This window comes from Meleagris gallopavo, chromosome 8 (genome assembly GCF_000146605.3).
Source record: "Meleagris gallopavo isolate NT-WF06-2002-E0010 breed Aviagen turkey brand Nicholas breeding stock chromosome 8, Turkey_5.1, whole genome shotgun sequence".
NCBI classification, from domain to species: Eukaryota; Metazoa; Chordata; class Aves; order Galliformes; family Phasianidae; genus Meleagris; species Meleagris gallopavo.
Window position 1 is genome coordinate 15848797 of NC_015018.2, and position 22384 is coordinate 15871180.

Consider the following 22384-nt stretch of genomic DNA (forward strand, 5'->3'; position numbering starts at 1 on the left):
CCATTGTGTAGTGGTGCTGCCCTGGAGAGCAGCAGGAGGGAATCACCAAATAGCACACAACAGTCTCATGCAACAAGCAGTGATTGCAAGCTGGGATGGAGCAAAGGCCAGACCCCACAGGATCCCATGGCTGGGGTTGCTTCTCTCTGTAGGCATCCTGGATGTTACCTTTCCAGAAATGAACAAACAATCCCTTAAAACATTCCTAATCTCACTGGAAGTAAGGCTGAGCTAATGCTCAAGTCTGTCTCTCACTGTACAGCTTATTGGTGGGCTGGAATAAGAACAGGAATAATGTTGAAACCTAACTATATTTAGCTCCTCGTCTCAGCTCCTTCTATGAACAAGAGAGTGCTATTAGAATAGTTCAGCTGGCATTTCCCTAGGGAAAGCCAAGCTTGCTCAGGCCACATGCACACATACATACACCTACCAGCTCCTGCTCAAGGTAGTTTTATTTTTCAAGGTGAAAGTGTTGTGTTTTTTTTTTTCCTGGCCTGCTTGTATGTTACCCCCTTCACACTGATGCTACTACCCTCCCTCAACAGCATGTTTTCCCAGGATGATAATCTCTCTGCTGCCTGGTCAATCATATCATTGTCCTCGTGGATGCTGTTGGCAGGTAAGAGCAGGGCACCACACTCCTGTTCACTAAGAACATGCTGCTCACGTGTTTGGTAAGTACACAGGAGTTTGGCTCAGGTCCCACAGAAGGCTTTGGGTAACAGGTCTCATCAGTGGGTCAGGCAGGGTTTATCATACAGACGGTTGGTTTAGGGTTATAAAAAGGCAATTTCAAATCTCTCATTTCTCTGTGAAATATATGTTAGTTTTCAAGGCCATTTAAGTGTGCAGTTAACTTCTGTCAGTGCAGGGAGGAGCCTCTGACCCACTGTCTAACCCAGCCAGTACCTGGCAGCAATTCCCAGATCTAAGTTCCCATACCCAGTTGCTACTGGGGATTTGGTTGCCCCAGGCACTGCACACTCCCTACTTTCTCACTGGGCTCCTAGCCACTCACCACCTGTGTTTGTAGAGCAGGGAGGAAATGCTGGCCACAATGCTCCATCTGTGTTGCAGTAACACCAAGAACTGGGGTCCTGTGCAATCACAAAGTCTTTCCACGCTGTATAATGCACACCACCAAAATACAGCCAGCTTCAGCTGTTTCATCAATTGACCAGGACAGAATAGCCCGAGCCAAGCCTGGTATTTCCCCAGCCACAACTCCTTGCTGTAAAAAGACAAGTTCCACTTAGGCTCAGCCCCTTTATCATCCAGTCAGGCTCCTGCAGTGGAGGCTGGCAGTACTGCTGGGAAAACACTGATTATGGGGGGGCTTGACGCACTTGTAGCCGGGAACTACAAAGGGTTTGTGGCCCAGCACTGGAAGTGGGAGCTTCTAATGCAGATACCAGTGTCGATCCAATTTATTACTATGGCAACAGACTCACCAAAGCAGTTCGCATTCATTGCTCAGGGAGGACTTTGCTCTGTCTGTTGTAGCTTACTGGAAAAAAAGGAATGCACTAGCTTTTTACAGAGCGGCCCAAAGTATTTGGCAACTGCACTGTTCACTGTAATTGGCAAATTCCCCTTAAGTTTAGCAATTGGCATCCAAGGCTTGTAAACAATAAGAAATGAGGACAAGTGGGGTCAAGTCCACAACAATGCTGAACTGCCTACTCAGGAAGGATAAAAAACTAAGCTTGAAGTAAGAAACTTTCACAAACCCAGTTGAAGAGAGTGCTGGGCAGTTTCAGCAAGCATCCTCCCAAAGAGGGCCTGGCTCACATGGGTGTGCAGCATGGCGCAACGCAGACTCACTGTTAACATAGACTTACTTGGAATTTTGGTTATGGCCTCTCCCTGCCACTGCAGCATCTGCCCTTACTCCTAGTGCAGCAGGTGGTGCTTGTGCCCTGCTGCTCTTCATGGACATGGCCTAAATTCTGCATATAGACACACCGTAGTAACAAGTGTACTGAGATTCCAGCCCTCTACCCCTGCATTCGGTCTCAACAACTCCAGCATTCCCCCCCCACACTCTCAGTGGAGGAACAATAGCTGAGTGTGTTTAGGCACAGCATGTAACAAAGAGCACAGCTTCCAAGTCTATGTTTCAAGAATTTGTCCATTAAGCTCTAGCATGTTTTGTCTTTTCAAAGTTCAGGGAGATAACAAGTAAGAAAACTATCCTTCACTGGAGATTTAAGAAATGCAAGGTCATTATGAGAAAATATTGTTTGCTTTGACCGAGTATTAGGTTCAACTAAAGCAGTATAGCTGCTTTCACCTTCTGAAAGTGGACTAAAAAAACTAGCCCCAGCTCTACAAAGCAAGTCTCTCTCATAACACATTACTGAACAACAACTCTCATTCACTAATGCTACCTGCAGCATTACTGCTAGTTTCTTCCTAAAAATGCATAAACAGAAGACAAGGCTTTCAATAGGCAAAGGTCAAAGTCAGTCTACTCATTAACAGAGTTTTGTTTATCCATACTTCCATAGGAGTACATGGATCTGCAACTAATACAAAATGACTTTCTCCAATTCAGGGTAACAGACTGCTCTAAGGACAGCAAGAATTTCATACCTGTAAGAAAGTAACACTCCTTTGACACTGAAGCTGTCTTCTACAAATGTTCACAAAGTGGCTAAATTGAATACTTCACCTGCTTTGTTATCTACTTGTGGAATAAAACTAAGCTTCCAGGTGATTTGGATTTTCATAATACATCTATTTATCTGCACCCACTTAAGTTTCTAACTCCCTCTTCCCAGAAAATACTCCCTAGACAGAATTCTCCCTTTTCCCTTTCCAGTCCCCATAGCTCCCCCTATATGCTTCAGAAGGGGCACTTTGGCTGTGCAAGCTGACAAGCCAGTCACTGGAGAACTGACCTGTACACCAGAAAAGGTTACAGCTTGAGATTTCTTTTATGTGTGTGAAATTGGGTTACATGAGCACAGAAAGAATAATGGACATCATGCAAGCTGTGCTTATTTATAAACCTTGGTCAGGAAACCCTTAAGACAAACCAAACATTTATTTATCAAAATAATTTGCAGAAATTACAAAAAAAAAAAACAAGAACCAGAAGCTACACAGTTCTTTGCAACATGTTCTTTTCCTTCCCAATAAAATCATATTCAACACCATATAAAAAAAGTGTTTTAGGACTTCCACAGGAAGATTTTACACAACTTGGCCAGTTTTTACCACTGAACACGGAAGCTAACTGAAAACATGAAATGCCCGTCTTTTCAATTCTTTATCATAGGCTAAATGAACCTATCAAATATGAACCTATCAAATGTTACACCTTAGAACACATTAAAATTCACTGAAAGAACTGAGGGGTTTGAAAAAATGGCCATCAAGAGTTAGCGTGAAGGATCAGTAACTGTAATGACTGAAATCGGTCTCTTACAGATGTCACACGTTTGTCCTATAAGATTACAGGCCACCTGCACACTTAAAAGACACATTCTGCATTGGAACCTGGTGATTCTTCTAGGACCTTGAAGACACCCATTTTTTCCTTTTTAATTGTTTCAGAAGTTTTCATTTGATCTAGAATTAAAAAAAAAAAAACCCACAACAGTGATTGGTGAATTGTTTGCAACCTTTCTTTACAAGTACAGTAAAGCAGAGTAAAAAGTTCAGTGCACTTTTCTTTCATCTGGATTTGGAAAACAAGTTTATCAAGGACATCATTCTGCTACTTCCTAACTAAAGCAACTAAAGTTTGTGCTTGAAAATATTTTCCATTTCTGTGCTTTAAGAAAAAACTCCACTGTACATCTAAAAACACTGGGAAATGAACAGTTTTGTAATCACAGGTATCCACTGAAAGTACTGTCAGACTGTATTTTGAATTATGATTTTCCAACTGATTTGCTGAAATTCTTTTCTGAGGATGATTTATGTTTTGACCAGTTACAGCAACTTGCAGGAAAAGTTGCTTTGCAGAGCATCTGCTTTTCCTTCACACTATGCTCAGGGCATACTACACATAAACGAAGTTCTCTAGAATACTTCTGCTTAAATCACCTTCAGCAGATCCTATTGGCAATGCCAGCAAAGGAGTAAAAGAATGTCTTCACATTTATACCACACTCATAGGGAAGTGAAGCTAAAACAGTTTTCTACATAGTAAGTTCATTAAAAAAAACAAACCCAGGAATTTACTGTCCAACATAAAAGATAGATGAGAATTTTGACTTACCAATAAGATCGCTTCTATCCAAGAGTAACTCAAGATCTTTATCACTGATTACTTTTTCTTTAGATCCTTTAACCTCTCTGTTGAGGAAGAAACCATCTTTCTTAATACAAAAAAAAGCATGTAAATGTAGCACAGAACTGACTGCTCAACATAGCAGAATCTCTAGGACATTCTTTTCACTCTTAATATCAACATAACACTTCGTAAGACAAGAGAGCTATTGACAGCTGCTCGCAAGCTGTAACTTATAAATTTATGGTTAAAAAAAATTGAAATCTGCATACCTCTCATAGTCTCTGGATTTCAGCAATTCTATTAATTCCTGAGGGTCCAGGCAGCTCTTTGATTGTGCTAAACCAGATTTCCCACCTTTAAACTGATCTGTAGAAAGAAGTTTTAAGCAGAGACTTTAACTAGAGACAAAAACAATAAATTCTTTGAATTGTTACACCAATGCTGGATGCATAGCTGGAATAAATCTCTTGCAAAGTTAACGGTATGTTCAGTTGTTTCAGCCCTCAGGTAAAACACACCTTAAGCTAATGGGCTAACCAGTCAAAAAAATTAATGGTGCGTACGAAGTTTACATGCAGGCCTTCCACTTTCTACCTACACTATACAGAAGGACTGATCGAAACACCAATTCAACATGCACACACTCACATACAGAACAGAAAAGCCATTAGTTCTACTTACAGTAAAGAGATTGCAAATAAAGTTAGATGGTGGATGCTGAAGTTTGTTCCCTTTGTAATGTAAGCTAGTTGAAACAAAGTAAGCAGCATTAACCACTACAAGACAGGAAATATATGAAAGATACGTGGTTTCACTGTAGAAAAACCCTCAGTTATAGGGATAGACAGACAACAAAATAATACACCAGACATGGGCTGAATTCTTGAAGAGATTAAGCTTACACCAAATGACTGGATGTCAGTAAAAATATCCTGAAATTATACAAGATTGTTACCTAACTAAATCTAAGCAGGGATGAAGCCAAATTCAGTCTGTACACTGCAAGAAAATGTACAGCCCCTACTGTTCTGTGCTAAGCCTCCTCAGTTTTTATTAATACGTGGACCCATTTAATTAGCAAGTCCTCATCATACCCTTTCATCACTCACACTGATGTTCTTTCCTGTGTCTCAGTTTAAGAACTCCTCCCTGCACATTTCCTCATCTCTCTCTCTCTCTCTCTCTCTCTCTATTCTCCTGTCTTTTTCTCTGTGAAATGCAAATCAGATTGCAAGCACCAGTATGGTCTGGGCTATAGGATTCTCTTCCCCATTAACATCTCCTCCTGTGACTCAAAAGATCCAGGTCAGGTCATGCATTGTTAGCAATACATCCTCTCCCTTTTAATCATATGGAGTTTTCAGAGTTTCACAAACTACACGGCTTTGAATTTCCAGTGTAGAGATAATATATGTAGAGCTGTAATAGTAAGAGAAAAACAAGACAGACTCTTATTTACATCACGTGTTTGATAAGAGTTTATGCACATCATATTAGTCTGACATCAACTAATTTAAAGTTGTGCTGTTTCTCGTACAGTTTCCAACAAAAAGCAGAAAGAGAAGACAGAATGTGCAATGTGGTGCTGAGCTCAACCAAAAGCATGGCTTTGCAAGATACTACAATTCTTAAGGTTCTGCATTTGTATTGTACACACCCTACAATAGACACTGCCTAAAGGCCTGACTTCAGCATGTCTGCTTTATGACATCCCTTCCTCACCCACTCATCAACTTTTCTGCTACTTTAATATATCACCTTTACAATTACAGAACATGTCCAAGGGCTCCTGCCAGGCATACCCCAACTTAAGCTGCAAGATTTAGATAGGCTTCACTTATAATCAGCAAGATAAATATTCATCTTACTGCAAAACTAATGATATGACCCTTGCCAGTCAGCTTCTTTCCTGCACATCACCTAATCCTACTTCCCACTGCTAATTCAATATATGGCAGTCATCTAAGTGTGTTTTGTGGGCTAGCCTTGCCACACGTTGGACTCGTCTTCAAGCTAGATAACAATCAAATAATTATAAAACATTTTTTCATACCTAAATTTATCATGAGCTCCTCTGGAAAACATCAGATGGCAGCTCTGGCAATAACCCCAAACCAGCAGCGACAAAAGGACTAAAGCTAGGACTACGGAACTATCAAATGAAGATTAGACAATCTCATCCAAACCCAAAGGCAATCCACAGCTTAGGCACGACAAGCAGTGTGCTGTGCAGTTAACAGTTACAGATCTGGTTTTTCAGGCCCTTTATGTCCTCTCAAAAGTGCATCGTTTTGGTCTTTTTTTTTTTTTTTCTGTCCTTAATATACTATGAGAAGTTCTTAAATTCAACAGTTTAATGTATGGCCAATTATTGTTGCAAGAATTATATATTTTTTTCAAACAAGCTTAGCATTTGGAAAATGCTACACTGAGCTAGCATCCAAATATGGCACACAGAAAAAGCTACTGAAAGATTCCTAAGGCGCCTAAAAAATAGAAATTTACTCCAAAAGAGAAGATTAATCTAAATCATTTTCTAAAGACATTTGAGTACAAACAGTTAGATGAGGACATCACAAGAATCACCACTGTTCTGCACACAATAAATAAAAAACTTAAAGAAATCAAGGACTGCTGTTGCATTCAGCACTGGCTAGTTTCTCCAAAAAGAGGACTTACTCTATTGTCATTATAACAGATTATTCTTAACTTAAGGATGACAGATGCAGACAGCAGCTACCATCATTTCACAGCTTTAAGATTTGCAATTTCTACAAAGTTCAGCAGGAATTTTCACATTTCTATAGACTCTGCTTTTACCAGTTTTAAGTGAAGGCTTGCTATTCAAGCAAGTTTGCCAGCATAGCTGGAAAACCTACTGATAAGCTCCACATAGTGAAAGGTAGGTTCAAATGAAGAACATTATTATAAGCTAAACTGCAAGCAATACAATAATTTTGTCTACTTTTCCATTTATAATCTGGATCATTTAATTTGATTTAATACAACAGTTAACGTGTACTTGTCATTTATCACCAGCCTAAACATTTTCTATCTCGGATGTCCAAAATATTTGGGTTGAACGATGTACCATCTTGCCAACAAGCTCCAAATAAGTCCCACTTGTACTCCCTTATCTGCTTTTACTTCTAGTTATTCCAGGTAGGCTCACTGTGCCATCTCCTCTATTTTCTCCTTACCTAGCAGTTGTAAGACCGTAACCTCAGAAACAGCAGAAGCAAAAAGTACTTTCCCTTCACTTGTTATCTACAATGCACCTAAGAACATTCTAGAGAATGATACTGTATGGCCACTTACTGGAAGGATAAAGCTATTCACACAGGAAAAACACAGCAGAGATCTGTTGAGGTTTAAGAAACATACAATCACATGAAGGCAGAAGATACTAACTTTTGTGGATAATCAGCTTCTCTAGCTTCCTTTTGGCAGCAGCTCTCTCCACAATCTTCTGGTCAATTGTATTTGCTGTCACAAGGCGATAAACAACCACTGGTTTTGTCTGGCCAATTCTGTGACATCTGTCTTGGGCCTGCAAGTCTGACTGAGGATTCTGAGTAGACAAGGAAGCAATATTAGATGCATTAACTTTTTTTTTTTTTTTTTTATGCTTCCCCAGGCAGCATTTCCAATTAGTGAGCTCTGAGAGTCGTATTAGAAGCAAACAATGCAGGGCAGTTATGAGGTAACAGAACTCTACATCTACTTGTTCTTAACTTGTCCGTGTCAAGTCCTGCTGTTGTAGCTGCACAGCCAAAGTAACCCAATTAGCTTGACTGCCTCTGATCTATATCATGCCCTTTCCAACAGATGGACATTCTGTATCCAAAGTTTAGTTGAGATTGTTGCTACGTTCAAGCAAGCAAGAAATTGAAAGACAAGTGCATCACAATAATAGTGAAAAAAGAAAAAAAATCCTACTTTTGGTATAACCCAGGGACAAACATGCTGGTTTTGCAAACCAACTCTAACATTGTGCTCAGTAAGCTAAGACATTTTCAAATTAGGCTGTATATTTAAAATATAACATATCTGCATAGATAGATGATGTTGTCATCATGTAAAAACACTTCCTTAAAATAACAGAAGTGGTCTACACCATAACAGCATACTAAACGTTTACCAAAAGCTGCAGGAAAGAAAGCATTTTATGACACATTGTGGTAGACAGTCCATCGACATACCCAGTCGCTATCGTATATGATAACGGTATCTGCTGCAGTTAAGTTAATGCCCAGGCCTCCAGCTCTCGTACTCACTAAGAACAGGAATACTTCAGGGTCATTATTAAATTGATGCATCTGGAAGAGAATTCAGCTATTAAAAACAGTAGGTGGATCAAACACAACATAGCCAATATTTTACGTTAAGATTAACCTATGTCTGGAATTTAAAAAGATGAACAAGGAATTTAACATATGATGTCAGAGTCCAAAATAAAACTTTTCTAAAAACTGCATCAAGGGCTGAATGAGACCAAGAAGTAAAGCAATTATTTTCTTACCCGTTGATCCTATTAAGTGAGCTATCCAACACAGAACAGATATGACTGTAGTGTCATAGTCCCAATCATTATCCCAATCCCAATTTATCTCTGCATATTCTACCATTCAGGGACACTTTATTCCCCAATGCAAGCATAGCCAAAAGCTGGTAGAGCCTAAAAATATTTCCACTTCCTGACAAAAGCAGCAATCTAAAATTCTGATGCCACCTTGACTGTTACTTCCAGCTCCTATGTTTACCTCCTCCTTTTTCAAAACTAAGAATAACTTTCTCGCATCCTACTTGGCATCTAGACTGCTTTCAAGTAAAGATTATCCTAAGTGCCAGCCAGGCTCCTGTCAGGTCTTACAAGAGCAGTCAAATCTATCCTCTCATTTTGCACCCACAACACACTGTGGTAGGCACTGAGACCAGGAATGGAGAGGAAAAGAAAGAAACTGGACACCCTTGAAAGCTTGATGGATTTATCCTTTGCTCCCATGGTTTTCTTGAGTCATATGCACAAAATATAGCAACTGGAAGAGACCTCTGTCATCTATTTCAGCCTCCCCCACTAAAAGGAGGTTCCCTAGCATAGGTTTGCAGGAAAACATCACAGTGGATCTTGAGTAGATCTTCAGAGAATGAGAATGCGCAGCCTCCCCGGGCAGCCTGTGCCAGCACTATGTCCCCTTCAGTCATTGCTGTCCATGCAGTTTAAATGCTCTGGGAAACTAATCAAGACAAGATGTTTGCCTGTTCAACTGAAGAATCAACCTACAGTCAAGTTTCCTTCTACACCAAGATTCCTCTTAGCTTTCCAATCACCACAGAATGCAGAAGCTGACTTCCAAGTGCCTGGAAAGAGAGCATTGCTTTCTTCCTTTAAAGGCATCCTTTGCTGGATACACGTTACTAAATGCAGTAACATGCTAACTCACCTCCTTATTCCCAGAGATTATGCATACTTAGCTGAGCTATACATAACAAACTGGCAGTTTTCACTAGAGAGCGATGAGCTTCTACTTGCTTAAGCAGCAGCAAGAATGTTAGATGTCATTTGCCCATTAAAGACTAAATTCTGGTTCAAGTTTTGTCCCAACATCACAGTAACAGGCAGAATACAGTATTAAATTAAGGGACATGTCCAGGTACTTACATTTTCTTCTCTGTCTGAGTAGGACATAGACCCATCCAATCGGCTAAACTTAAAGCTTCTCAAATAGCAGTAATCCATCAAAATGTCAAGCATCATAGTCATTTGTGAGAACATCAAGACCTGCATAATGAGGAAGATTCCTTAGTAACATTTTTGGTCATGAGGAGACAACTACGTAATAAAAAAAAGGAATAGGTTTTACCTTATGTCCTCTCTTTTTCAATTCTGGAAGCATTCGGTCCAAGAGAAGAAACTTGCCTGAGTTTTTCACTAGATCTTCATCAACCTTAAAAAAAAATAAAAAAGCAGAAGAGGGGGTTGCATATTAGAAGAAAAAAGATCAAGATTATCATCACACAGAAACACCAACAAAAGCTAATTGGAAGTTTTTAACTGAAATAGCTTGAGCATCTTTTTAAGTAAAAATTGTAAAACTGGAAGCAGCACTAATTTTTGCAAAGTTGAATTATTTAAATCACGATCAAATTAAATCAAACCCCAGCATTTCATATGCCCAAATAATTTTGGGAAAAATTAATTTGCTTCCATCCCATTTCCAGAAGGAGAAACCTTCATCGTTTCTATACTTTTCACACAGAAAAGCACTGCTGTTTCTTTCCCAGCTTCTATCTTTGGTAATCAATGCACAAGGCTTCCACCTGCTGGAAACAAGAAAGCTCTAGCTGAACAAGTTGCAGGTGCTAGGTCCTGCAAGTAAGCATAAAGCCACCTGCATTTTTTATTTTATTTAATTCCTACAGGTTAGCATTAGGTTGCCTGCTTTTATGCATTGCCTTTGCACTGACAGACTTCGGCTATTCGACTTTTTTTTTTCCACGTGGTACAGCCAGAGCTGTTATCACACACTAAGCAGCAAACATGACTACATGGGCACAAACCTACACCTAGAGCATGCAAGCAACTTCAAGTTGATCAAGATTCTTTCAACTCAAATTACTTAATACTTTCCTGTATTAACAATTCTTTGTTTAAACTACTATTTGATTAAACTACCAAATGGCCTCTATTTACCTTTTAATTTTTTCCCTTTTAAGAGGCAGATAGGATGCCATATTCTAAGCAGACAATGCAGTTGAAATTATGAGTCCTACAACACCTCACTCTTATAAACTACCACCACATCTTTTGTAACACGTACAGTTTACATCATGAACAGTTCATCAGCACGAGCATTTTTAGTTCTGAAAATAAGCCTTTTCAAGGAGATCCTAAAACAGCTCAACTAAACAGAAGGCAGTATCATTCCAGTTCAGTAACCTGGCTTTCAGAAGACAAACACCTCCATAATGTAGAATAAACACTACGGAAGACTAAAAGGGGACAGAGTTACTTTGCAATTACAGCTGCATGAAGCAGCAAATGATTATTCTCTCACACGGCTAAAATTCAGTGGGGAGGCATACGTAAATACATTGAAAAGGTTGCTCTGCACTGCTGGCTGTACAGAATCATCACTTCTGGATGCCTACAATATTTTCCTTCTTAATCTTTTTAAAATATGTACCTTGAATTGTTGTGTAGCAGGGTCCAATGGGTATTCTATAAGATAGGGGTGATTACAGCATTTCCTCAATAACATCATAATATTCTGTAGTTTAAGGTTCACTTCTGAATCCATGGGCATGCTCACTTCTATCACTGGCCTTGAAAAGATGTCATCTTATTAGTACAGAAAACGTCACTGTGTGTTATAGATGTTGAAAAAAAAAAAAAATATCAAGCAATAGGCTCACATGTTGCTTCAGACTTCCTCTAAATCTGTGAGCTAGATCTCTCATAGTTCATAAAAGTATTATCAAAGTTTCTTTTAGCACAACACTTGGCACTGATGCCATGAGTTTTGTCATTACTGGTTTAAATGTTAAAGGATGATAAGCAGGAATCAGAAATGGGAAAACAACAGCTTGTGCAAGTTATCCAGCAGAAAAGGAAATGGAAACAAGCCCCTTTTGGGAACATGCGTTTAGATTTCCTGCATAACAAAAGAAACTATTCCGGATATCATCTCTCAGCCTATCTCATCTCAGCCACCATGTACACACTGCAGGATTCTACCACAAATGCAGCTATTTAGCTCTTCCACACCTATAAGCTACATCCAACGTACAGGATCTAAGTGTGACAAAACTAACAAAAGCATATATTTAAGTATCAGTTACTTCAGCGTATACTGGACTAAAATCTAGCAAAATAAATATGATTCAATGCCCAAATTTAAGCTCAATCCTAGCTTTCCTTGCACTCAAAGAACTTCAACTAATTTCAAGCTACTGACAACTGACAAGTCCTGAGTTTGACAAGATCTATCTCAAATTCCAACCCTTGATTCTCATCATAATCACCAGTAAATTTTCATGACAATATATCTCACCATAACAGTAAGAACCATGCTAGTCATTTGAGTTTCAGATCTCAGCTTAAGCCTATTTATTTTTTAAAAAAATCAAACAAGGAAACCACTTCCCCCTTTACTCCAGTCTAAGCCTGAACTTTGCTCCAAGTATTCCTGAGAAACTCTGCAAAAACACAGGATTTAATTGTAATCAGCACACAAAGACTATTCCATGTCCTGTCTTTGAGCCAATGAAAGCTACAAACATAACTGAACACCGTAGTCAAAAGGTTCACTGTAATGTTGCAAAGCTTGCAAAACCTAGAAAAAAATGTATAAGCAAAGCTCTGGAGACAAATTAAAAGGGAGATACTCAGTGTAACAAAAATATATTCTTTTATGGCAGGCACCTCTCTTTTACTACTTCCTCTTGCGTTCTGTTGATCAACTTTTCCAAGTCATCAGGTGAACCATTGTGTTCTTCACAATAATCCACCAGTTTTCGACTACGGCGCTTTGGTCGGCCCGTTGGACTCAATTCAACTACTTCTTCCTGTAGGAAATAACATCATCAACAACAGCAGACAGGCCTCTGAATTTTAAACCATGCTCATCCAAGAATTCTCAATCCTGAAAAGAGGTCTCAGTAATACACCCCCTCAAAACGCACTTAAGATTCAGGGCTGTAAATTTTATTAAGTAAAAAGAGAATTCCAAATTTAAGTTGCAGGTTTCGAGAGCTTGTGCTTGAGTTTTTAAAAGCTGCATTTAAACTTCGCTGACTTGACAGCAAAAACTATCAGTTCAGGGAAAACTTTTTTTTTCTGCCAAGCTACAAGTAACCAAGAACATACTAAACCCATATTACCAGTTCTGAGGCTGTTCACATTAACAGTAAAAGAATCAGACTCAAAAAAGGCAAACAAAAGGTTTTTAGTTACACTAGTAATGAAGCAATGTCAATGTGGTTTTGCTTACCAACTATAAACAGGTAAGCACATTCCCAAATCAACAGATACCTCATTATTTCCAAGCAGATTCCGAATGGTGCGATTTACAATGGCAGTATAGAAGGTTTCTTGCTTCTTTGCTAGGGGTGCATACACCACAACTTCTCGTTTAGGAGGAACCTCAAGAGCAACATCAGATTTCAGTCTTCTCAGTAGAAAAGGTGTCAGAATCTGAAATGTTGAAAGGTTGTCCTCTGTTATTAGAGCTCTTAACAGGGCTGGTTAAAAAAAAAAAACAAAAACAACACACACATCTACCAATAAAATGTTATTTTCACAATTTAAACTAAGGGACTTAATATGGAGAGTTTTATATTTCATTTTTTAATAGTGACAGCTACTCCAGACAGCTACTGGTCATACATGTGTTAAAAAAAATCCACATTTATAGACTTTTTAAAAATTGTGAAGTCTTTAATAATGGAACAGCAGTATCTACATTACAGGCCTTTCAAATAATGTTCAATTAATGAAAGTAATCTTACTAAGAAATAGCTAATTTTCTTTATTTCTTGAGTAAAATTATTCCAGGCTAGCCATAAACCTTAAATTGCAATAAATAAAGTTGTCATCAACAATTATATCCTCCCACCATCAGCTTACAAGGGGAAAATAACAGTTTTGTAAAGCACTTATTTTCTTCCTCTTAAAAAGAGAGTTTGAATGTTAGTTTAGTTTTGCCTTTGAAGACAGGCAAATCATAAAACTAATTTGTCAATTAAACAACTAATTTGTTTCTGTTTGGTACCTTGAAGTTGCATACATTGCCTCAAGGTTACCTTTCCACAAGATCAATATACCAATCAGATCTTTAGGCAAACCAAAGCAAGCAACTGCAATTAAGTTTAGCTAAATTCAGTTCGGTTCCAAAAACTAAAACTAAACATTATCAATAGTATGTTGTTCCTTTCAGCAGTTATAAATGCTGTAAATATAGGAGAAAAAAAGTCTAGGAAAGTCCAAACGTGCCACAATAAGAATCTTACACCCATAAGTTGTCTCCACTAACAAGATTTTGGCCAACATCTGAACTAAATCATGAAAAAACAATATAAAGAATAAAAGTGAAAACCTGATGCAGCATATGCAAGATGTTTTGCTCCTTTTCTTTAGCAATAATATCTTCAGCAGTTTCTGTAATACTGGTGATATCAAACCACGATTCAAAGCTACAAAAACAAAGCAAAAAAAAAAAAGGAATACTTTTCTTCATAGCTATTTCTCTTCTTCATTGTGTACTTCAAAGTTTTTCAAACTTCGATGATTTAAGAAAAGCAAGGCACTAGTATCCATCACACATAGAGAATGAACAGGTATGTTTCTGATACATACCTGTCAGTTTGGATGCTTAAATTTTTAGAACTGATAAATAAAAATAGTTGTATAAGCTAGAATATTCACTATGCTGTTATTATCACTATGTTCTATAGTATTTTCCAAGTTCAGTCAAATTCAAGACTGTTTTGGCATTGTTCCTGACCTCCCCATGCTGCTCCAGAAAAGCCTCAGTCTCCCGTGGGTCTCACGTCTGCCTGCCCCACACAGCTGTCTCCAACAGCTCACACAATCTCAAGCAGTACCAAAACCTTATGATTAGAAGCCATCTCCTGTTTCCCCCAAAGCTCATGTTTTAGTTCAGAATTGAGTTTCTACTGTCAACAGAATTGATGATTACTTCTTTCCTTTCCAAAACTACAACTGTGAAGGCAATACACGCTTCAAAGCCTCTACCATCAGATAATTATATCAAATTACAACCATAACATCAAAGAGCTCTTTAAATGCTGATCCAAGGTTAATAATTAAAAATTCAGATTAATGCCCAAACAGAACAAAAGGAAAAAGTTTTTACTACTAAATTGCAACCTACCTTTTCAAGTCATCAAAAACATCTGGCAACAAGAAGTTAAGCAACGACCAAAGCTCTGCCAAGTTGTTTTGCAAGGGGGTACCAGTCAACAGCAGTTTGTTGTCTGCATTAAACCGTTTCAGTTCTCTGATAAGACGACAGTTCATATTTTTAATCCTATGACCTTCATCTACTATCAGATACTTCCAGAAGCAGCTCTACAAAAACAGAAACGACATTTCAGTAAATCTTAGCTTACTCCATCAAAATGTGCCAATGAGCAGCATTTGGCGTCGTTTCAGTTTTGCCAGACTTGAACAGCAGAATCCAAACAATTAATGCTTCACAGTGAACACATATAAGAAGCTTTAGTGATTACAGTGAAATTACTACAAGCTCTCATCACCAAACTAACCATTCCAATATTAAAATCGTAATATTTCTACCTTCAAGTCTCTACTCTCTGTCATCTACACAGAGGTAATAAAAGGAAGCTGCAATATATAAACTGCAGCTGTAAATGCTGTAATTATCTGCTTACTTCATGTTTCGGGTAGCATTCTATTTGAAGTACTTCTTAAGCATAAAAAAAATAATCCGTAGTCACCAATGAAACAGATGATGGCAGAACTGAATGCCAACATAGCTGCTACAGTATGACACTGAACAGGCAGCATGCAGGAGGTTTTTTTGTTCTGTTAAATGTATATTCAAAAGCACTGCCATTATTGATGAGACATTCCGTCTGTCATCAGATTTTTGTGAGGAAATAAGTACCTGCAAGGCATTTCTGTCCCGCATTGCGATTTCAAAAGAAGTAATGACCACAGGATGGATTTTCAGCGATCCTTGTCGCCCGTGAATTTTACGAACCAGTTTACGACGTTCCTGCTGAGCTCCATGATACAGCATTAGCGGAATCTGAAGAAATAAAGACTTAGAAATCAGATGAATTAAGCTCATTTAAAGCTGTAAGCCCAAACAGAGATAGCAATGATAATTAACTTGCTTATAAGGTGGCTGTAAATACACAGCAAGACACAGCATAGTACAGAGTTACATAGGAGTAACCATGTAAACAACCACAATTCAACTGATGTTCTATATGAAGTTTCATGGCTAAGAATTACAGTAAGGATTCAGAAATTTGCTCTTTTAAATCCAAATTAAAAAAAAATTAAAAAATGGAAGAAAAGCCTTCCTTTCTTTTACCTCTGGAGTAAACCTCTTGAATTCAGACATCCAATTTGGAAGCGTGGACAAAGGACCACATACTAAGAAGGGACCAGGGACTCCTCTCTCCACCATGAGTGCTATTGTTGCAATGCATTGGATTGTCTTTCCCAACCCCATCTCATCAGCTAAAATGCCATTGATACCATTTTCCCAAAGCATCTGCACACACAAAGAAAGACATATAAGCACAGAATAACCATCAAGTCTTAGGAACAATTGACATTTGTAGAAATTTGGAAATTCTTAGTGGAAATTCTCTACAAAGCACATCAGATGAGTAAAATTTCTCCATGATAAGAATAGCATCCTGTAAACCTATATATTAGAGTCTGGCATTTATGTGCTTTGAATCCATTAAATGCCTGACTAGGAGGCAAAAAAAAAAATACAACAACCCCACAATAAAACAGTTTTATCTTTCAAAGTAGCTTCTACAGGAACACTTTCAGCATAGTAGAGTGCCTGATCAATGCAGCTTTTGCAGAAGTTTTGTGCAAACACTGTCTATTTCAAAAACTGAAAGAGCAACCTCTCACAACAGAATAGAAAGGAAGACACAGAAGTGCCTTTAACTGTTCTATCTACTATTCATGAAGAAAGTTGTTAGTGAGGGTCCAACAATGGAAGCTGTTTATTCCTCCAGACAAGTTAGTATAGTGGCAATCACTTGTGAGATGAGTGAAAGCCTATTAGAACAGGATACATGTGCTTGTTGGAAGAATTAAAAAAAAAAACAGGAGAAAAATGAAATCAGCAGCAGAAAGTTAGTTCTATCTTGATCTGATAATGAAAAAGCAGAGTTATCCTCATTTGATTTGCAAGGAAAAACTGGGAGAAAATAAATACACTGGCATTTTTTTTTTATTGCACGTTTCTCCCGCTTTTGATTTCAAATGTTAAAGGCAAAACATTTTTAAAACACTATGTTAATACTACTAGTAAAATGTTCAAAATGCAGAGAGAATTGAAAACTGTCACCTGTGTCAGGCCTGCAAGGCAGTTGAGTCTAAAGACCTATGGGCTACTCATGTCCTTGAGAGAGGAAAACCAGCAAGACTGCCCATCAAGTTAAGTATGAATACACTTTCATAAAGCACTTCAAAGGAGAGGTCAAAAAAGCAGTTGAGTTGAACAAGAATATAGATGGAGAACACCAAAAAATAAAGCCTAATGAAATCTTTACAAACCCACATATCCTCCCCACCCTTTAAATTCACATTGACAGAATTTACAACTTAATAACACCAGATTCTTGTATCATCAAAAAAACAAGGAACTCTCATTCTTCATCTTCCCTGCATTGCCTATAATCAGACTTCTTGTTTCTCTTTCCCTCTGCTGATTGGGGACTGAAACAACAGATGCACTTTTGTAAACAATTGCTCCATACCCTTAGCCACTCCATGCCTTCCACTTGATACCACCTCATTACACCTCCAGTAAAAATCTTTGGCTGCTGAAAAGGCACTGGTTGTCCATTAAATTTCCGCACTGGATCAAGGAATTGCTTGGCACTGTGTCGTACAGCTTGACACAATCTATCCTTAATGACACTATTTGAGTCCCCATTTTTCTGCAGGTCTTCTGGACGCAGGTTGTCAGCAGAGCTTTCATCCTACAGAAGAATGTTCAAGGAACACGTGACAAGTGGAATGCATTAATAAAGCTAGTACATTTCTACCAGGTGCTAAAACTTTGGTAAATCTACACCAGTCTGTTATAGTACTGAAGCAAGACAGCGCCTGACACAAAGTTTTATTTTGAGTAACTGTCAACTGAAGAGTAGAATTTATTTTAAGGATTAATGCCACCAAAAAAACAGAATGTATCCATGCAAAATTTCAATACCTTATAGGCAGTATTCTTTACTGCTTTGGAGCAGTGATAGTTCAGGACTTCAATAGCTAGCAGATTTATTTACAGGAAGAGTTTAGAAAGCCCTTCCTCTCTCCTTTTGGGCTCTAAATGTTTAAACTGTTGTAACATCTGCCAACGTACCTGATTTTCCACTTTACTTTTTTTTGCCACTGATAAGATTTCCTGGAAAAGAAGAAAAAACCTTATACTTATGTGCTTTTGAATCTGAAAGGCTGCAACAATTTGTATTCCAGAAGATCTTTTAATTGGAGAATCTGGACATGCTTTAAACAAATTTTCATACATCATAATTGACTCTAAATAAGGCCATGCATCACCAAACACATTTCAATTACAAGAGGTAACTGGAAATTCAACAGGAAGATGTATTCCCTTCTCATCTCGCCTCTGCAAAGGTGTTAAGAAAAGTATTTTGATTCAATAGGTTTGCTTGCTAAGTAGATCTTTGCTAAAATAAAGTAGTATCTTGCAGACTACTGTTGGCTGTTAGCCAGTCTGATGTCTGACAATGTACAAGGATTGCAACAAAATACCAATGTCATACAGTGATTGTGACATTACTTAAAATTTGTGCTACAAGAGTTCAAACAAGTCCATTTACAGATGTGGCCTACCTCTTTGGACATAATTTCTGAGATGTTGTATGTTCCGTCATCTCTTCCTCTCTTCTTTTTTGTAGCTATAACATAAGATTTGAGTTTATACAACACAATAAATGTTGAAGGAACTAAAAACACTGGTACTGACAAAAGACAAAGTCTAATATGTTACCTGATTTCTCCTCCTTTCCATCAGCTGGACTTTGACTCTAGAAAATAAACACAGGAAGAGTTTCATGATCTCAACACAAATGAAGAATATGTCATCAGACTCAAACCATTACTTTTGAAAGCTTTTTGAAGCACGTTAACTATAAAAAAAATAGCAAAAGTATTTAAGCACCAGTCTTTTTCATCCTTGCTTATGTATGCCAGCACTTAGGCTCTCGGTTGACTAAGAAAAGTAATCATTGAATCATTGCTTAAAAAAAAATACCAGCCTTCAAGACAAATCCATACCACTGCCTTTAATAAAAATTAGTCAAAAAAAAGTCCCCTTAGTAAGACAGTCTATACTACGTGATTTTTTTAAGCACAGTTTTGAACAGTTTTACCATGGCTCAAAAACATAGTATAACAGAATCATGGAATCACCAGGTTTGGGAATGTCCTCTAAGATCACATACTCCAACTGTCCATCTGTCATCAATATTTTCCACTAAACCATGTCCCTCAGTACAACATCTAAACATTTCTAGAACACTTCCAGGGATGGCAATTCCATCCCTGGGCAGCCCATTCCAGTGCCTTACTACTGTTGGAGAATTATTTCCCAATGTACAACCTGAATCTCCCCTGGCACAGCTTGAGGCCATTCCCTCTTGTCCTATTAAGTGATACAGGAGAAGAGGCTGACCCATGGGCCGTAGCCCAGCCATCCAGCCTTTCTAGGTCCCTCTGTAGGCCCTTCCATCACCCAAGCAGGTGGACACTTCCTGCCATTTTGGTGTCATCTGCAAATTTACTGAGGGTACATTCAATGCCCTCATCCAGGTCATCAATAAAGATATTGAACAGGACCAGCAAAATCATTTATTAAATCTTTTATCTTCAAAAGTTTCTATAGATAGACATATCTTCCAGTTAAATAATGGGCAAGTCTAACTTCTTTACCTTGAGTAGAAGATCAAAATTGATATGGCAGTTTGACAGACTTTAAATACAGAACAGTTACATAAAATAGCTAGCTAATCTTACCTTGGCAGATTTTAACATCATCTCCCTCTTTTTTTCTAACTTCTCTTTTCTTCTCTGTTCCTAAAAAGACAGAGATACTTCTTTAATAACACCTACAAGAGAACTATCCATTATAGAAATAACAGATGCAAATTCCATTGGAAATCCAGATTTCTGTGTACCATACAGACTTGTCTTTGCAGTCTCACTACAAGCTTCTATTCTGACAGTGACATTGTTTAAAAAAAAAATAATCATGAAATAAAACTTGAGAGTGAGAAAGTGCAACTGCTCTGAATGGTCTGTCAGTCACTACTCTCAACGCTTTCAAATACAGTAATTTAGGAAGACTCCAAAGATATTCCCAATTACAAACTCCTTCAAGAGATCGCATTTACTACATTAAGTATTTGATGTACACAGCTCCTCTACAACTTTTACATGTTACCACTTATGTTCATTGTGGAACAGAAAGCAATGTAAGTATCCTAAAATGCCTTTAAGGAAGAATTGCTTTCATATCTTGGTGAATCTAAGACTTTTTTACATCATCTACTATTTTTACTTGCTGAAAGCAAAAGGACCCTGGGAAAAAAAAAACAGAGCCTTGATAATGATAAGATGAAGTAATGAAAGATTTAATATTGAAAAAGGCGCTCTATCAATGCAGTAAACAAAAATTCAAGCTGACAGGAGAAGCTAGAGAATTATTTTAGAAAGGAGCTTTCAGTGGCTTGCCAGTGCCACTTTTCTGAGCAGTTGTTAACCTGCACCTTCTCCTGAGATTCCTCCTTTCTCTAAAGCTCAACCTCTCACAAGTTTGTACATACAGGGACAGTTAATAAAGTTGAGACAAGGCCAGGTGTGAACTTAGCAGCCCATAGATTAAAAAAAAAAGTATGAAATAATTTTATGGAAGTTTGATTGGTAACAGCTTGGTCTCAGATCACTGTAACGTATACATTTGTCCCACATAGCGTCCTGAAAACAGGCCTCATCCTCAGCCATCAATAAACAACACAAATAGGCCACACAATTCCTATTGGTCAAGTCTCTGTTGTTGTTTGTTGTCTTGTTGTTGTTGTTGTTGTATTTGTTTTTTAATCCTCCTTCCAGCTTTTCTAGCTTCCTTAAAACTTTGTTTCTTATTAGAAATACTGATTTCCTCTTCCTAACAGAAGAATTTTAAAGACATCAGTGCTACTCTTTACGTTGTATCTCACCACATTCCAGCCTGATTTATCTCTATATTTTAAGGACAAGCTCAGAATATAGTGTAAAGCACCACCTCATCCTTGGGCAGTACCTTCTGTAGATTTATACATTATTTTCACCCTAGTTCAAAATGCTAGATGGCAAGAAAACCAAACAGATGGCAGCTCATCTTAGGAATCCCATTTGTAGACAAGAATACACCTACCTCCAGTTGCTGCTGCTCCATTTTAGTTAGCAAGAACTTGGAATAAATGTTGCTTTTTTCAAGCAGGTGTTGAAGCCTCTTATAGCGCATTTCACTTGACTCCCTGTCCCAAGCACTGCGAGCCTGGCCAACACAGAGACATCACGTATTTATACATGCTTTGAATGTAATGCTTTTAAGATAATGAAGGATTCTCTTACAGGTTAATTACATTTGTCTCATAAACACACAAGCATTCTCTTTCAGTCATAATACATCCACAATTTGGAGGTGTGTCAATCCACATCTCTCTCGCTCTACAAAGCGCTCACAGATTAATGTAATTGAGGGTTGGATTTGCTCCCATATGTAAACAGAGCTCTGGGTATATCTGCTTTCAGTGCAGCAGGACAAAGCACTCAAGGGCTCAAAGGTGTCTAACTTCCAATTTACAGATTTAGAGTAAGAAGGTCATTTAAGTTTATTCACAGCTCACAAAACCTGGGAGAAAAAGATAACTTTGCAAAATTCAGCAAACTGGCTCCCAAACCATATGCACAAAAGTATGTTTCCATTATCAGCAAGCTATTTAAACAACCTAATTATTAATGCCTAAACCATTAATGCTTAATTTAGAGTGGCCAAGTGAATTTGCAGTATGAAAGCAGTAACTTATTTTGCTTTGCTTTTAAAATACACGTGCTTGAACTGCCACTCTCCTTTTAAAATGGCACCTGTTGAATTTCTTCCATACTGCAATTAGAAGCCTGCAAGTCACCTTTAAAACCGAGGTCAAGACCCTCCTCCAAAAAAGTAAAAAAGCATTCACCCAAAACTGCTTGTTAGATTGAGATGTCAAACACATGAAAATGTCCAAATTAGCATCTCCAAGAGAAACAAAAGGAAAGGCAAGCAGCAGAGCTTCAGGAGATCCTTATCTATGCCACAGCCTTCAAAAGGAACACGGAGGGAG

At 38.1% G+C, this 22384-nt stretch overlaps 1 protein-coding gene across 1 annotated transcript in view; it reads right to left on the reverse strand.

Annotated features, from left to right (window-relative positions):
- Positions 1 to 3033: 3033 nt before the first annotated feature.
- HELLS (helicase, lymphoid specific) overlaps positions 3034 to 22384 on the reverse strand; it is a 20542-nt gene continuing 1191 nt past the window's right edge. The window contains exons 2-21 of the mRNA XM_010714411.3: positions 21433 to 21555; positions 20034 to 20093; positions 19009 to 19045; positions 18852 to 18916; positions 18358 to 18399; positions 17750 to 17974; positions 16336 to 16518; positions 15901 to 16044; positions 15145 to 15341; positions 14347 to 14443; positions 13284 to 13445; positions 12675 to 12817; positions 11437 to 11575; positions 10114 to 10197; positions 9912 to 10031; positions 8452 to 8568; positions 7661 to 7820; positions 4519 to 4615; positions 4235 to 4311; positions 3034 to 3579 (exon numbers count right to left, since the gene is read on the reverse strand). Of these exons, the coding sequence (XP_010712713.2) occupies positions 3482 to 3579; positions 4235 to 4311; positions 4519 to 4615; positions 7661 to 7820; positions 8452 to 8568; positions 9912 to 10031; positions 10114 to 10197; positions 11437 to 11575; positions 12675 to 12817; positions 13284 to 13445; positions 14347 to 14443; positions 15145 to 15341; positions 15901 to 16044; positions 16336 to 16518; positions 17750 to 17974; positions 18358 to 18399; positions 18852 to 18916; positions 19009 to 19045; positions 20034 to 20093; positions 21433 to 21522 (2337 nt within the window). The 5' untranslated portion in view covers positions 21523 to 21555 and the 3' untranslated portion in view covers positions 3034 to 3481. The remainder of the gene's footprint in view (positions 3580 to 4234; positions 4312 to 4518; positions 4616 to 7660; positions 7821 to 8451; positions 8569 to 9911; positions 10032 to 10113; positions 10198 to 11436; positions 11576 to 12674; positions 12818 to 13283; positions 13446 to 14346; positions 14444 to 15144; positions 15342 to 15900; positions 16045 to 16335; positions 16519 to 17749; positions 17975 to 18357; positions 18400 to 18851; positions 18917 to 19008; positions 19046 to 20033; positions 20094 to 21432; positions 21556 to 22384) is intronic.